Source organism: Oncorhynchus mykiss, chromosome 2 (assembly GCF_057628025.1).
Source record: "Oncorhynchus mykiss isolate SJ-2025 chromosome 2, ASM5762802v1, whole genome shotgun sequence".
In the NCBI taxonomy this organism is placed as follows: Eukaryota; Metazoa; Chordata; class Actinopteri; order Salmoniformes; family Salmonidae; genus Oncorhynchus; species Oncorhynchus mykiss.
The window spans coordinates 62,754,649-62,770,042 of record NC_143023.1 but is presented as its reverse complement, the minus strand read 5'-3'; the positions used below and the strand labels follow the sequence as shown (position 1 = coordinate 62,770,042).

Here is a 15,394-nt window from a genome sequence, read left to right as displayed (position 1 = left end):
AGCGCCGCATCTGGGGCCAACTTTAAGTTGTGTAAAATATGTTGTTCTTTTATCACGGTCACTTGCCAAGCATGCATGTGCATTTGGGAAACGAGGGGGGAAACAGTCCCGTGATCGAAACTGCACGTGTTTTCTGTTTCCTACATGTGTTTTCTTTCCCAAATATGTTCAATCTACAACTCGGTGCAAAAACACATCCTCCTTGCACTTGGGAAGACGGAGGAGGGGGTGCAAAAATGAAGGGGGGGGGGGGGGGGGAACACCGCCTCAGCTTTTTGTTTGGTATTGTTCGTGTGCATTTCCTCGTATAGGCCCAGATCTGAGGGCGGAAAAAGCAGTCCCAGCAGTCTGCTTTGATCCATATGTTTTATGGCCCCTGTCAGTGTATTGTCTGTTAAGTCCTTTTGTTGTCCCTACCCTCTAATGAAGTCTTCAGACTGGGCATGTTGACTCCACAAAGGCGGGAGGGTGTGCTTCTTCACAGAGAACCAGCTAGCCAGCTGTAGGGCTGGAACGCAGCAGTCACAACAAGTCTTGTACCCCCATACATCCCCCCAACAAAGGGCTGCTGCCTTCAGAATGGAGCCATTCATTTGCTTTGGAGCACTTCAGCAGAGAAGACCTTATCTCTCACCACAGTCACGCTCAGAGCCCGGCAAAGTGTGTCACACGCACACACTTTCTCTCTAGTTATGGGAGGATGTTTTTTGGGGGTTTTGGGGCCACATTCTTTTAATCTCCATACTTGGTGACTTTGCAGACTATGTTGTGTCGTTATCTTTGAAGGGGATGGCAACTCCGTCTTCTGTCTCTCGTTTGTTCCTGTGCCCGTTTCTCATCTCTGTGCTATTGTACAAGGTGTCCCCGCTCTGACTTCCTTCAGAATGTTCTTGTTAAAGAATCCGGCGGCGTCGCTCAGCGTTAATCCGGCGTCTCTCGAGACGCACTCCAAACGCCATCCCGGGCGGCTTATCCAGCCCCCTTGATGTCAGCGATAAGGCCAAAGGGGAAGGGTCACATGTTTTAAAACACACGTGAAGGAAAAGCAGATATTTCAGCTCCGCTTTTAAGACAGACCTCCCAAAAAAATATCCATATTGAATTGATTGCATTCTCTTTGATCTGTCAGCACAGCTAGTGTCAGAAAGAAGCAACACATGGGTTGTCACTGAGTGCCCATTACTACTCACGCTGCAGTCCTAGCACACAGTACAGAGTACAGAGACAGCATAGTACAACAATATAATAACAGTCCAGAAATATGAAACCACCGCTTGAATGTTAAACTGTAAAATGAGAGGGCACACATTCTATACACGGACCAAAAATAATCCAAACGGATCTGGAATAGACTCTGAGGGCCTATTTCCAGATCTAGCTAGCAGGTCACCACTTCCTCTACTGCTCTGTGGTCATCCTCTAGCCATGACCCCATGACCCATGGAAGTTGTCAGCAGTCGAACCGCACATAAACACCCTCCCAAGTTTTGCCCTCACACACACACATCAAAGTATCGTACTCACACGTACACCCAAATATGGCCGTGTCATCTCCAACAGTCACATTTGGCTCACAACAACACATATATATTTTTATACCAGATCTGTATGCATCTTGTTATGCATTTCAGCTTAGACAGTGAAGCCAAGCGAACATCAACACATCATGCAAAGCACTTGCGTGATGGAAGAAGTGGGTCTGTACTCTTGCGGCTATAACTAGGCTACTATGTGTGCTGTTATGGTGTTTAGTTTAGTGCCGGTGGTTTTCCCATTTGTTGACACAAATGAGGCGTGTTGAGCCAGTGTGTGTGTGTGTGTGTGTGTGTTTATGTGTGTGTGCGTGTGCGTGTGTGCGCGTGTGTGTGTGTGTGCGTGTGCGTGTGTGTGTGACTCAGATTACACAAGATGTTTGGTTGTTCCAGATTCACAGAAGGACACAAATTCACAGTTTTAATATTGCGGCGAAACCTACAGACGAACAACAAGTTCATCAGAGTTCAACATCCGTGAGTTGTATGAGAAACCTGTTTAGTTCCAGAGGATGAGATCATACAGTTCTAGCACACAGTGTGTTTGTTTGAGAGTGTGTGTGCTTTCGTGCACACACTTGCATGTGTTAGTGTGTCTGCGTTGGTGTTTTGTGTGTGTGTGTGTGTGTGTGTGTGTGTGGTAAGGAGGGGGACTCTCCTAGCCCTCGAAGCCATATGTGTTTTGCCATTGCATAGTACATACATTCTGCATAAATGAATGCAGTACAAGCCAATTAGAATGGCTGGAAGCATGCAAGTTGTACAAATGTTATGTTGTTTTGAGAGCAGAAAACAAGCCAGGTTGCTTTTATAAGGAAATACAACTGAGACAGGGGAAACATCTGCAGGCTTAACCCCTTGTGTGCTGGAACAAATCAAATCAACATGTATTTGTCATGTGCGCAGGATACAGCGTCACGAACAATGAAATCCTTTCTTGCCAGTTCTCCTCTCGACAGTGCAACCAAATGAACTGTGTTTGTCTCCCTCAGGTTGTCTCACGCCCACAAAGCAGCAGTCAAAGTACTCCGGAGAATGAAGTACTTTGTGGCCAGACAGAAATTTCAGGTAAAAGACAGGGTGGAGGAAGAGAGGGGAGGAGGAGGGAGGGTAGAGAGAATAGTGTTGTGCTTGCTAAGGAAGGTGAGGGTGAGCACAAGGGAATGTTGTGCAGCTGCAGGACTGCCGTGTGTGCGTGTGCCCACTTGCATTTGCATATACGCAGTGTGTGGGCGGAGTGCACAATGTATGTGTGTGTAAGACGGCGTCGGTGCCTGCAACTTGCACCTGCACGTCTGTGTCTGGCCTGTCGTCAGTTCAGCCGCAGTATCATGGGAACCCTGTTCACCTCCGCTTGTGTGGTTAGAGTCTCTCACTGCACAGCTGTAGGAGACGAGGCACCTACCTACCACAGAATGGCCTCACTTGGCCTTTAGTCGTCCACAACTCTCTTTCTGATCTGAACGTGGTTGCCGTCTCCAACAGTCACCAACAAACACAGGTCACGGTTTCTGTCTTCACACTCAACCATCTTCTCATCACTTCATTATTTCTAGATGGTGAACAGACCCCACCATACTGGCTCGTCATGTTCAATTGGGTGATGCAACCTCAGTCACAAGATAGCATTCTCCTCACACAAAACAACTCCCCCAACACAACAAGTGAAAGCCTGCTGAACAGGCCCTCTTCCCTTGGCTTCCTCATCGTCAATACACACTGCAACAACGAAGCACTGTGTTTTTAATTTTTTTAATTTCACCTTTATTTAACCAGCTAGGCAAGTTGAGAACAAGTTCTCATTTACAACTGCGACCTGGCCAAGATAAAGCAAAGCAGTGGGACACAAACAACAACACAGAGTTACACATGGAATAAATAAACCTACAGTCGATAACACAATAGAAAAAGTCTATATACAGTGTGTGCAAATGAGGTAAGATTAGGGAGGTAAGGCAATAAATAGGCCATTGTGGCAAAATAATTACAATATACCAATTAAACACTAGAGTGATAGATGTGCAGAAGATGAAATGTGCAAGTAGAGATACTGGGGTGCAAAGGAGCAAAAAAAGAGTATGGGGATGAGGCAGTTGGATGGGCCATCCACAGATGGGCTATGTACAGGTGCAGTGATCTGTAAGCTGCTCTGACAGCTGGTACCCAAAGCAAGTGAGGGAGATGTGAGTCTCCAGCCTCAGTGATTCTTGCAATTCGTTCCAGTCATTGGCAGCAGAGAACTGGAAGGAAAGGCTGCAAAAGGAGGAATCGGCTCTGGGGATGACCTGTGAAATATACCTGCTGGAGCGCATGCTACGGGTGGGTGCTGCTATGGTGACCAGTGAGCTGAGATAAGGCTGGGCTTTACCTAGCAAAGACTTATAGATGACCTGGAACCAGTGGGTTTGGCGATGAATATGAAGCGAGGGCCAGCCAACGAGAGCATACAGGTCGCAGTGGTGGGTAGTATATGGGGCTTTGGTGACAAAACGGGTGGCACTGTGATAGACTGCATCCAATTGGCTGAGTAGAGTGTTGGAGGCTATTTTGTAAATGACATCGCCGAAGTCAGGGATCGGTATGATAGTCAGTTTTATGAGGGTATGTTTGGCAGCATGAGTGAAGGATGCTTTGTTGCGAAATAGGAATGCCAATTCTAGATTGGAGATGCTTATGAGTCTGGAAGGAGAGTTTACTGTCTAACCAGACACCTAGGTATTTGTAGTTGTCCACACATTCTAAGTCAGAACCGTCCAGAGTAGTGATGCTAGACGGGCGGGCAGGTGCAGGCAGCAATCGGTTGAAGAGCATGCATTTATACTTACTTGCTTTTAAGAGCAGTTGGAGGCCACGGAAGGAGAGTTGTATGGCATTGAAGCTCGTCTGGATGTTTGTTAACACAGTGTCCAAAGAAGGGCCAGAAGTATACAGAATGTTGTTGTCTGCGTAGAGGTGGATCAGATAACCACCAGCAGCAAGAGTGACGACTGTTGACCTGAGGGAGTCCCCTAGGGATGACCGTGGGTGACAATGTGCTGTGTGTGTTGTGTTTGGTTTGCTACAATACAATATTCCCGCTCTACAGCAAGCGAGGAAGCCGTACGACGTGAGGGACGTGATGGAGCAGTACAACCAGGGACACCTCACCATGATGGTCCGCATTAAGGAGCTACAGAGGAGGTGGGCCATTAAATCTCTCTCTCTCTTTTTACTTTGTGTTCTCTCGCTCTCGCTCTCTTTCTTTCTCCCTGTCTCGCTCTCGCTCTCTCTCTTTCTCCCTGTCTCTCTCTCTGTCTGTCTTTTCCTCCCTATCTATATCTGTCTCTCAGCTTACTCTCTCTCTCTCTCTCAGCTTACTCTCTCTCTCTCTCTCTCTCTCTCTCTTTCTCTCTCTCTCTATTTCTGTCACATACATGAAACACTAACAAATGCTATAGAGCTTCGTCCAATGTTTCAATTTTCCCATAACGTGTCTCTCATGTTCTCCTTCTTTTCCCAGACTAGACCACACATTGGGGAAACCAGGAATGTTTTTGCCAGGTAAAACCCACCAGAGGAAACTCACCAGGCCAGAGTTGATCTGATAAACTCGTGTCACTCCTCACTGTGCCCCCTCATCTCACAAACAAAGACAGCGAGGAACGACGATAAGGCTGGACTAGACTAAATCTTCTGCGAAGAGATCCCCAGTGTGTATAGTGTGTATACGTAGTGTGTGAGTGTGTATATGTTTGACTATGTGTGTTTGGTACACACGCTAGTATTTGTATGCACAACGCTGCCATCCCGTCTCCCTATCCTCCGCCGCCTTCTCTCTTCTTCTCCTCCTCTGCGTACCCCCTCCTCCCTCTTTCTCCTCTCTCCTCATCTCCTTCTTTCTCCTCCTTCTCCATACCACCCTCCTATCCTTCCTTCTCTCTTCTTCTCCTCCTCTGCGTACCCCCTCCTCCCTCTTTCTCCTCTCTCCTCATCTCCTTCTTTCTCCTCCTTCTCCATACCACCCTCCTATCCTTCCTTCTCTCTTCTTCTCCTCCTCTGCGTACCCCCTCCTCCCTCTTTCTCCTCTCTCCTCATCTCCTTCTTTCTCCTCCTTCTCCATACCACCCTCCTATCCTTCCTTCTCTCTTCTTCTCCTCCTCTGCGTACCCCCTCCTAGGATGCAATGACATGCGGCCCTTCTTACCGAATTCTGATGCGAACTTTGAAGATTGTAGACTAACAGTCCACATTTACTTTTCCTCGGCCGACAAGATGAGTAACAAACAGCACAATCACGACCATATGTCAATCTACTATCCCCCATAGTACAAAAGTGTATCTATTCTATTGGTCAGGTTGTCAAGAAAGAAATAGCCTATTCCAAACAGACTCTGAGACAGTTGTGGGAAGATGGATCCCAAATTCATACAACCAGTATGTTAGTACAACTAAGCTACATGCAAATAACTTTAAAAAGCAATGATTCTGATGAAACAGATCACAATGTATAGCTTCAAATGTTGTTCAACTGCTATTTATTCGCATTATAAGCGCAGCATTGCGCACAAGGCCGGAGGCCACCTGCGAATGTTTGTGCGAATGTTTGTCATAACATAATGCAATTATCGGAAAACACAGTCGAAAGGGCACCGCACATGCGAGCGTTTCCATGTGACAGAGATGAAAACATCCGTTAGAAATGTAGAACGGAGATCTAGTAGGCTACTTTGAAAGCGAAGTAAGACGTGCCTCATAACAGGTATTGAAAGGTTCATATTTCAAACAATGAAGTGCTCATTGCAACGTGGTGTGCGACACGCTGATGAAACCTGCCGTCCGTTGCTGTTGGAGATGCTGTGTTGTTGTTGTTTTTCAGAGAAAGGCGTAGATAAGGAATACCACACTGTGGGAGCCAGACTGATCCGCCTGGAGGACAAGGTAAGAACAGCCTTGTGTGCCCGCGCTAGCATGTGTACGTGAGACTGTGTGTGATGGAATCTTTTCCAACAGTATGTGTTATGGCTGGTTTCGGTCCCATGGCTGAGCCTTTAAACAAATGCCTCCTCTCCTCTAGCGATGCGTACGTGACACACGAGGTGTTCTTTTCCTGTTCATTCACATCTCCTCAGGGTTTTCATGCTTTACCAACGACCCGCTACCCTCTGTCCTCTACAACAGTGGTTCCCAAACTGTGGGGCAACGCGCCCTACATTTTTCTTCAAGGAACTCAGTCCGGCTTTCAACTTATAGTCTCCTTTTCTCTGCACCCCCATGACAAAATGTGTAGCATTGCAGTAAATAAGCTTTAAACCATAAGGGGGGGGGGGGGGGGGGGTTCTACAACAAGTTATATTGTGGAGACGGTGGGTTGTGACTTGTTTTTTGTGTTTCCATAGGGGAACATGAATGTTTTAAAAGGGCATTCTAATACAAGCTTGCAGGGAGAGAGCACACGCATATCTCTCTGGTCCTCAGTGGAGCATGGCCAATAGGCAGCAGCTGTGTTATGTGCTGTAACCAGGCGTGACCCGCTAGGCAGAGTGGACCGGGAAGTGCCACCATGTGATGCCTGCCTGATCCCCAGTCATCAAAATCAAATCAAGTTGTATTCGTCGCTTGCTTCGCAAACAACAGGTGTGGGACTAACAGTGAACGGCTTATGGGCCCTTCCTTACAATGCCGAGAGAAAGAAAATAGAGAAATAATAGAAGAGTTAAACAGGTCATAATAAAAGTAATAATAGATACATAATGAGTAATGATAACTTGGCTGTCTATACACAAGGGATACCAGTACTGAGTCGATGTGCAGGAGTGCGCGGTAACTGAGGTAGATATGCACACATACTAGAAATAAAGATATAGGTACAAGGAATAAAGTGGCAGATAGTAAATAGTACCACCTCATTGCACACCAGGGACCAATTTGTGCCACCGTTGGTTGGTCCAACTGGAGCCTGCGGGCAGTGATGTGGTGCCCACTGCAGACTTGTGACTGTGAGCATGTGTGCTGGCTTTCACTTGCGTCGGGAGCCTTTGTTTTTCCGCTCAGGGAAGTCTCACAGGACGACATTACGGCTGGCATCGGAGCCATTAGCCTGCCTGTCATTTAGAGGTCTGCTTCCCTGGAAGCTCCGAGAGAAATTGAGTGTGTGTTGTGTCTTATGTGTGTGTGTGTGTGTGCGGTTCAATGATTTTCTCCATTTTACCATGGTTTTTGCTATAGATATTGACTTTTGGCTCGTGGCTCCATGTCTACTATAATGCATGAGGGAAAGACCACAGCTCTCCAAACCCTCTGCTCTTGACAGGAGTGAAATGATCCTGAACTAAAGACTAACCCTACAGGAGAGTAAAGGAGATTGAGTTCTGGCCCATTTGCTGTCCGTGCACGTTGTGATCTCAATCTCCTGTTTGGTAACATAAACCTCACTTTATAAAACACCCTCGCTGTCCCTCCTGCATCCTGTGGCACACAGCAAACCAACCGGATGGAAAGGTTCCTAATTAGCAGACCAGTTCAGGGGAAATCGCCGATCAGAGCAGCAGGCAGCAGCAGCCTAGCGTGAGGAAACGAATGCCCCCAAAACAAATGTGGCTCCAATCACTGCATGCTCCCCGAGTACCAATATGAATAGTGTTTTGCATGACTCGTAGGAGAGTTGCCATGGTGACCGATTCCACACAGCGGTAGCAAAAAAAGAACAGCAAAAACACGTGATACCCGGAGCGCTCCCTCACTCGGCCTGTAATGACTGTTTTCTGTGTGTGTCCTCTCATATTATGGTTCTAGTCGTGTGAATCTCTTGTTTTGATGGGCCCACGGCGGCCAGGGGCCAGCACACCTGTTGGGCTGAGAGAGGGGGGTGGTTCCAGTGCTGTGCCCCCGGCCAGCAGGTGGATGAACCCGCTGACCCCCCCCCCCGTCTGCCCGTGCCTCGGCCCATTCCCTCCTCCCTCCAGTCTGCTGCTCCAGAGGCAGCCTGGCCAGGTCCGTCTCATTGTTTGGCTTTTCCTTCTCTAGTCTCCCTCCACCCGCCTCAGCCCACACATATAAGACAAGGTCTGCCTCAGCTCACACACAGCCTCTCTACTGCAGCTGAAGGAGTTCTTCTGGTCTCAGTCTGACAAAGAGGGACATCTTGCTATGATCAAGGAGTGGATGATATAGTACAAGCATTTGATTGAATACAAGTAGTGTTTATTGCGCACAGAATAGAATTAAAAAATTTAAAATTATCTGCAATTTAAAATGATCTCATTCTGAACCAAAGAAAGTTCGGATTTCCTAGAAAGCACCTAAATGTTGAATGATTTTCACGTGTCACTTCTAATAGAAAACACAAACGCACAGACAGAGCCAAGCATGGTATTATGGCAGAATCAGCCAGGAATAAGGTGTTTCCCAACAGCCCTGAGGAATTATCAATCAAGTGTATACATCAGTGTGTGTTGTGTGTGCTTGTCTGTGTGTGTGTGTGTGTTGTGTGTGCTTGTCTGTGTGTGTGTGTGTGTGTGTGTGTGTGTGTGTGTGTGTGTGTGTGTGTGTGTGTGTGTGTGTGTGTGTGCCTGACAGTGTGTGTTCTATTGAGCTATTGATGTTTGAAGGCCTGAATGTCTGACAAGTATCGAAACTCAAGCCAACTTTACCATGGTTTTTCACCAAGTTTTTCACTTCAGACGGTTTTTATCTGCCCTACCACTCACCTGACTGGTAAGGTTGAAGGCCTCTCTCCTACTCAGCCTCACAAAAAAGCTTCTCCCAAGCGGTTGTGACACCTACTCCTGTTGCCTGCTGCACAGCTGCTTGGATCAACCCGGCAATCTGTTCCCGGTCAGCCCTGGCCTGTCTCCCCCTGTCTGGTAAAGGTACCCCCACCACACTCCCCCCCCCCCCCCCCCCCCCCCGTCCCGTCCCGTCCCAAGCTTTTGCTCGCCTCCAGCACACACGCACTTACACACACACCCCAGACTTTGGACTGATCGGAATTTTAGGTAGGCTTAATTAACTTGTGAAGCTTATTATGTGAGCTTACTCAGAAACGCTTTAAAAAACTAGTATATTCCTACTTTTGACTTATTTTATCTCAGACTTTTATAGCCTACTGGACTCCTAGAGGGAAAGGGAAAGGGAGATACCTATAGTCAGTTGTACAACTGAATTTAACCCAACCCCTCTGAATCAGAGAGCGACTCTCTTAAGTTATCTTGTTGGGTGATTGACTCTTTGAACTTACAATGACTAGCTCCAAGTTGTTAGATTTCTTTCTTGTGCTTTATGCTATTCAAATAAAATTTAAAACCAAATCACATTTTATTTGTCACATGCGCCGAATACAACAGGTTACAGTGAAATGATTACTTACAAGCCCTTAACCAACAATCCTTTAAGAAGGTTTAAGATACTTAAGTGTTAAGTAAAACATAGATAAATAACATTTTTTAAATAAAAGTAACAAATAATTAAACAGCAGCAGTAAAATAACAATAGTGAGGCTACAGTTGAAGTCGGGAATGTTTACATACACTTAGGTTGGAGTCATTAAAAAAAAATGTTCAACCACTCCACAATTTCCTTGTTAACCTGTTGAGTGTAGGGGGCAGTATTTTGATACCCAAACATACCCAAATTAAACTGCCTATTTCTCAGGCCCAGAATCTAGAATATGATTGTCAGATTAGGATAGAAAACACTCTAAAGTTTCCAAAACTGTCAAAATATTGTCTGTGAGTATAACAGAACTGATATTGCAGGCGAAAACCTGAGGAGAATCCAACGCGGAAGTGGCTTCTATTTTGAAAGCTCCATGTTCCATAGCCTGCCTTCGCTCCATTTCAAGGGATATCAACCATATTCCTTTTCCTATGGCTTCCCCATGGTGTGACCAGTCTTTAGACATAATTTCAGGCTTTTAGTTTGAAAAATGAACGAGAAAGATCACATCACGACATTGAATGGCTGGGTGCCAGCAGCGTTTTGCACGCACAACAGCTTTTCTCTCTTTCTCCTATTGAAGAAGCTACAGTCCCAGTTGATATATTATCGATTATATATTGTAAAAACAACCTGAGGATTGATTATAAAAAACTTGGACATGTTTCTACGAACATTACGGATACTATTTGGAATTTTCATCTGAGATGTCGTGACCGCTCGAGCCTGTGGATTTCTGAATATAACGCGCCAACCAAATGGAGGTATTTTGGATATAAAAATAATCTTTATGGAACAAAAGGAACATTTATTGTGTAACTGGGAGTCTCGTGAGTGCAAACATCCGAAGATCATCAAAGGTAAGCAATTTAATTTATTGCTTTTCTGACTTTCGTGACCAATCTACTTGGCTGCTAGCTGTTTGTAATATTTTGTCTACTGAGAGGGATGTCCTTACATAAACGCTTGGTATGCTTTCGCCGAAAAGCTTTATTGAAATCTGACATTGCACTTGTGATTTCATGAAAATGTAATATTTTTAGTAATTTAATTTGAATTTGGCGCATTTCAGCTGTGGTTGATGAAAATGATCCCGCTAACAGGATGGGTGCCTCAAGATACTATAGTTTGGCAAGTCGGTTAGGACATCTACTTTGTGCATGACACAAGTCATTTTTCCAACAATTGTTTACTGACAGATTATTTCACTTATAATTCACTGTATCACAATTCCAGTGGGTCAGAAGTTTACATACACCAAGTTGACTGTGCCTTTAAACAGCTTGGAAAATTCCAGAAAATGATGTCATGGCTTTATAAGCTTCTGATAGCCTAATTGACATAATTTGAGTCAATTGGAAATGTGCCTGTGGATGTATTTCAAGGCCTACCTTCAAACTCAGTGCCTCTTTGCTTGACATCATGAGAAAATCAAAAGAAATCAGCCAAGACCTCAGAAAAAAAATTGTAGACCACCACAAGTCTGGTTCATCCTTGGGAGCAATTTCCAAATGCCTGTAGGTACCACGTTCATCTGTACAAGCAATAGCATGCAAGTATAAACACCATGGGACCACGCAGCCATCATACCGCTCAGGAAGGAGACGCGTTCCTTGTCCTAGAGATTAATGTACTTTGGTGCGAAAAGTGCAAATAAATCCCAGAACAACAGCAAAGGACCTTGTGAAGATGCTGGAAGAAACAGGTACAAAAGTATCTATATCCACAGTAAAACGAGTCCTACATCAACATAACCTGAAAGGCCGCTCAGCATTGAAGAAGCCACTTCTCCAAAACATCCATAATAAGCCACTACAGGTTGCTACTGCACATGGGGACAAAGATCGTACTATTTGGAGAAATGTCCTCTGGTCTGATGAAACAAAAATAGAACTGTTTGGCCATAATGACCATCTTTATGTTTGGAGGAAAAAGGGGGGAGGCTTGCAAGCCGAAGAACACCATTCCAACCGTGAAGCACAGGGGTGGCAGCATTGTGTTGTGGGGGTGCTTTGCTGCAGGAGGGACTTGTGCACTTCACAAAATAGATGGCATCATGAGGTAGGGAAATTATGTGGATATATTGAAGCAACATCTCAAGACATCAGTCAGGTGAAGTGAAAGCCTGGGCGCAAATTTTTTGTTTTATTTTATTTTTTCCTTTATTTAACTAGGCATGTCAGTTAAGAACAAATTCTTATTTTTAATGACGGCCTTGGAACAGTGGGTTAACTGCCTGTTCAGGGGCAGAGCGACAGATTTGTACCTTGTCAGCTCGGGGGTTTGAATTTGCAACCATCCGGTTGCTAGTCCACCGCTCTAACCACTAGGCTACCCTGCCTAGTGGCCTTCCAAGTGGACAATGACCCCAAGCGTACTTCCAAAGTTGTGGCAAAATGGCTTAAGGACAACACAGTCAAGGTATTGTAGTGGCCATCACAAAGCCCTGACCTCAATCCTATGTAAAATTTGTGGGCAGATCTGAAAAAGCATGTGCAAGCAAGGAGGCCTACAAACCTGACTCAGTTACCCCAGCTCTGTCAGTAGGAATGGGCCAAAATTCATCGAACTTATTGTGGGAAGCTTGTGGAAGACTACCCGGAACGTTTGACCCAAGTTAAACAATTTAAAGGCAATGCTACCAAATACTAATTGAGTGTATGTAAACTTCTGACCCACTGGGAATGTGATGAAAGAAATAAAAGCTGAAATAAATCATTCTCCCTACTATTATTCTGACATTTCACATTCTTAAAATAAAGTGGTGATCCTAACTGACCTAAAACAGGGTATTTTGACTAGGATTAAATGTCAGGAATTGTAAAACTGAGTTTAAATGTAATTGGCAAAGGTGTATGTAAACTTCCGACTGTATGTACAAGGGATACCGGTACAGAGGCACCGGTTAGTTGAGGTAATTGAGGTAATATGTACATATACTGTAGGTAGAGTTAAAGTGACAAAGTGATAAACATTGCCCCATGACAATGTTTGTTCCCACACTCGAGACTCTCACTCTTTATTGGTTACATGGACTCTTGGCCTCCCATCCTGTTCTAACCACCTCTCGCCGGCTTTGTATTCATGTTACCTGATGAAATTGCTGTACAATATGATCTTGTTACCATTCAAATGTCATAAAAATGCTCTCCCTGTCCTCTGCTGTGCCCTGATTGTTTTACTGCTGATTATATCTGGAAATGTGCATGTACACCCTGGCCCATCTACTGTTGCTAGCCCCAATTCTGACTTGTGCTCTGATATGTTCACTGATTTCTGCTCTCTTAAAAGCCTGGGGTTTCTGCACGTTAACACTAGAAGCTTATTACCTAAAATGGATCAATTGAAAGTTTGGGTTCACAGCTCCAATCCAGATGTGTTGGTCATTACTGAGACGTGATTAAGAAATAGTGTTTTGAACACTCTGCAGGTCTCACAGCTGCCCATGTTCTCTAATGTTTATAACCTTTCTGGTTATAACCTTTTTGGCAAGACAGATTTTCCAAAGGTGGTGGAATGGCAATCTTTACCAAGGAACACCTTCAGTGCTTGGTTGTCTCTGCCAAGTCTGTCCCCAAACAATTTGATTTGCTGGTTTTAAGTATTAAACGTTCCAATAGCTCTTTGTTGACCTTTGCTGGGTGTTATCATCCACCATCAGCAGTGGCCTGTACCCTACCTGCCCTAAGCTCACTCCTGGCCCCTTGCATTTAGTCTGAATGTGTTCTGCTAGGTGACCTAAACTGGGACATGCTTAAACTACCTGACCAAGTCCTAAAACAATGGGACTCCCTAAATCTCTCGCAGACTATTACCAATCCCATAATGTATGACTCCAAACACCCAGAAAAGGCTACTCTCCTTGATGTTATCCTCACAAATAATCCTGATAGGTATCAGTCTGGTATTACCTGTAATGACCTTAGTGATCACTGTTTTTACAGCCTTTGTTCGTAACGGCTGCTCAGTTAAACGACCTGTCCTGATTTGTCATGGACGGTCGCTAAAAAACTTGAATTAGCAAACCTTCCTTCATGACCTGGCCTCTGTAAATTGGTATAGAAGCAGCTTGATCCCCTCTGACGAAGACGCTTGGATCTTCTTATTCTTAACAAACACGACCCCATAATGAAAATGAGAATTCAAAATAGGTTCAGCCCCTGGTTTGATCGTTATCTGGCAGAGATACTCCACCTCAAGAACACCATTTGGCTGAAGGCACGGCACACAAATACTTTGGCTGTCTTAGAAATAAGTGCACTCAGGCTATCCGGAAGGCCAAAGTTAGTTTCTTTAAGGAGCAGTTCTCTCTCTGTGAGTCTAACCCCAAGAAGTTCTGGAAAATGGTTATAGACCTGGAGAATAAACCCTCCTCACAGCTGCCCATGTCCTTTAATGTTGATGATGTGGTTGTTACTGGCAATCACCACTTCATTAATTTGGCTCAGCCATGCCTCCTTGCCCGTCCAACATTTCCTCATCTCCCAGACCTTCTACTGCGACAAGCCCCGATGCTCCTCCCTCTCTTTCCCCTGCCCCGCTACACAGTTTCTCCCTGCAGGCGGTCACTGAGTCTGAGGAGCTAAAGGAGCTCCTTAAACTTGACCCCAAGTTTAAAGGGTCAAGTTTAAGGTCGTAGCCCCTATCATCACCGAGCCTATCTTTGACCTTTTTAACCCGTCTCTCCTCTGGTATGCAATCTCATGTTATGGATGTGTCACTGCAACCTTAAAGGTCCTAATTGATGTCACCATTGCCCTTGATTCTAAGCAATGTTGTGCTGCTATTTTTATTGACTTGACCGAAGCTTTTGATATGGTAGACCATTCCATTCTTTTGGGTCAGCTAAGGAGTATTGGTGTCTCTGAGGGGTCTTTGGCCTGTTTTGCTAATTATCTCTCTCAAAGAGGGCAATGTGTAAAGTCATAACATCTGCTGTCTCAGCCACTGCCTGTCACCAAGGGAGTAGCCCAATGCTCGCTCCTAGGCCCCACGCTCTTCTCAATTTACATCAACAACATAGCTCAGGCAGTAGGAAGCTCTCTCATCTATTTATATGCAGATGCTACAGTCTTATACACATCTGGCCCCTCCCTGGATTTTGTGTTAAATGCTCCACAACAAAGCTTTCTTAGTGTCCAACAAGCTTTCTCTACCCTTACCCTTGTTCTGAACACCTCCAAGACAAAGGTCATGTGGTTCAGTAAGAAGAATGCCCCTCTCCCCAACGGTGTACTTACTACCTGTGAGGGTTGAGAGCTTGAGGTAGTCACCTCATACAAGTACTTGGGAGTATGGCTAGAAGGTACACTGTCCTTCTCTCAGCACATATCAAAGCTACAGGCTAAAGTTAAATCTAGACTTGGTTTTCTTTATCGTAATTGCTCCTCTTTCACCCCAGCTGCCAAACAAACCCTGACTCAGATGACCTTCCTACCCATGCTACATTA

General features: G+C 45.2%; 1 protein-coding gene across 1 annotated transcript in view; it reads left to right on the top strand.

Moving 5' to 3' along the window:
- Positions 1-15,394, top strand: part of kcnq1.2 (potassium voltage-gated channel, KQT-like subfamily, member 1.2) — a 252,912-nt gene that overhangs the window by 154,470 nt on the left and 83,048 nt on the right. The window contains exons 13-16 of the mRNA XM_021579553.3: positions 2,525-2,600; positions 4,618-4,712; positions 5,032-5,072; positions 6,388-6,449. Coding sequence (XP_021435228.3) covers positions 2,525-2,600; positions 4,618-4,712; positions 5,032-5,072; positions 6,388-6,449 — 274 coding nt within the window. The remainder of the gene's footprint in view (positions 1-2,524; positions 2,601-4,617; positions 4,713-5,031; positions 5,073-6,387; positions 6,450-15,394) is intronic.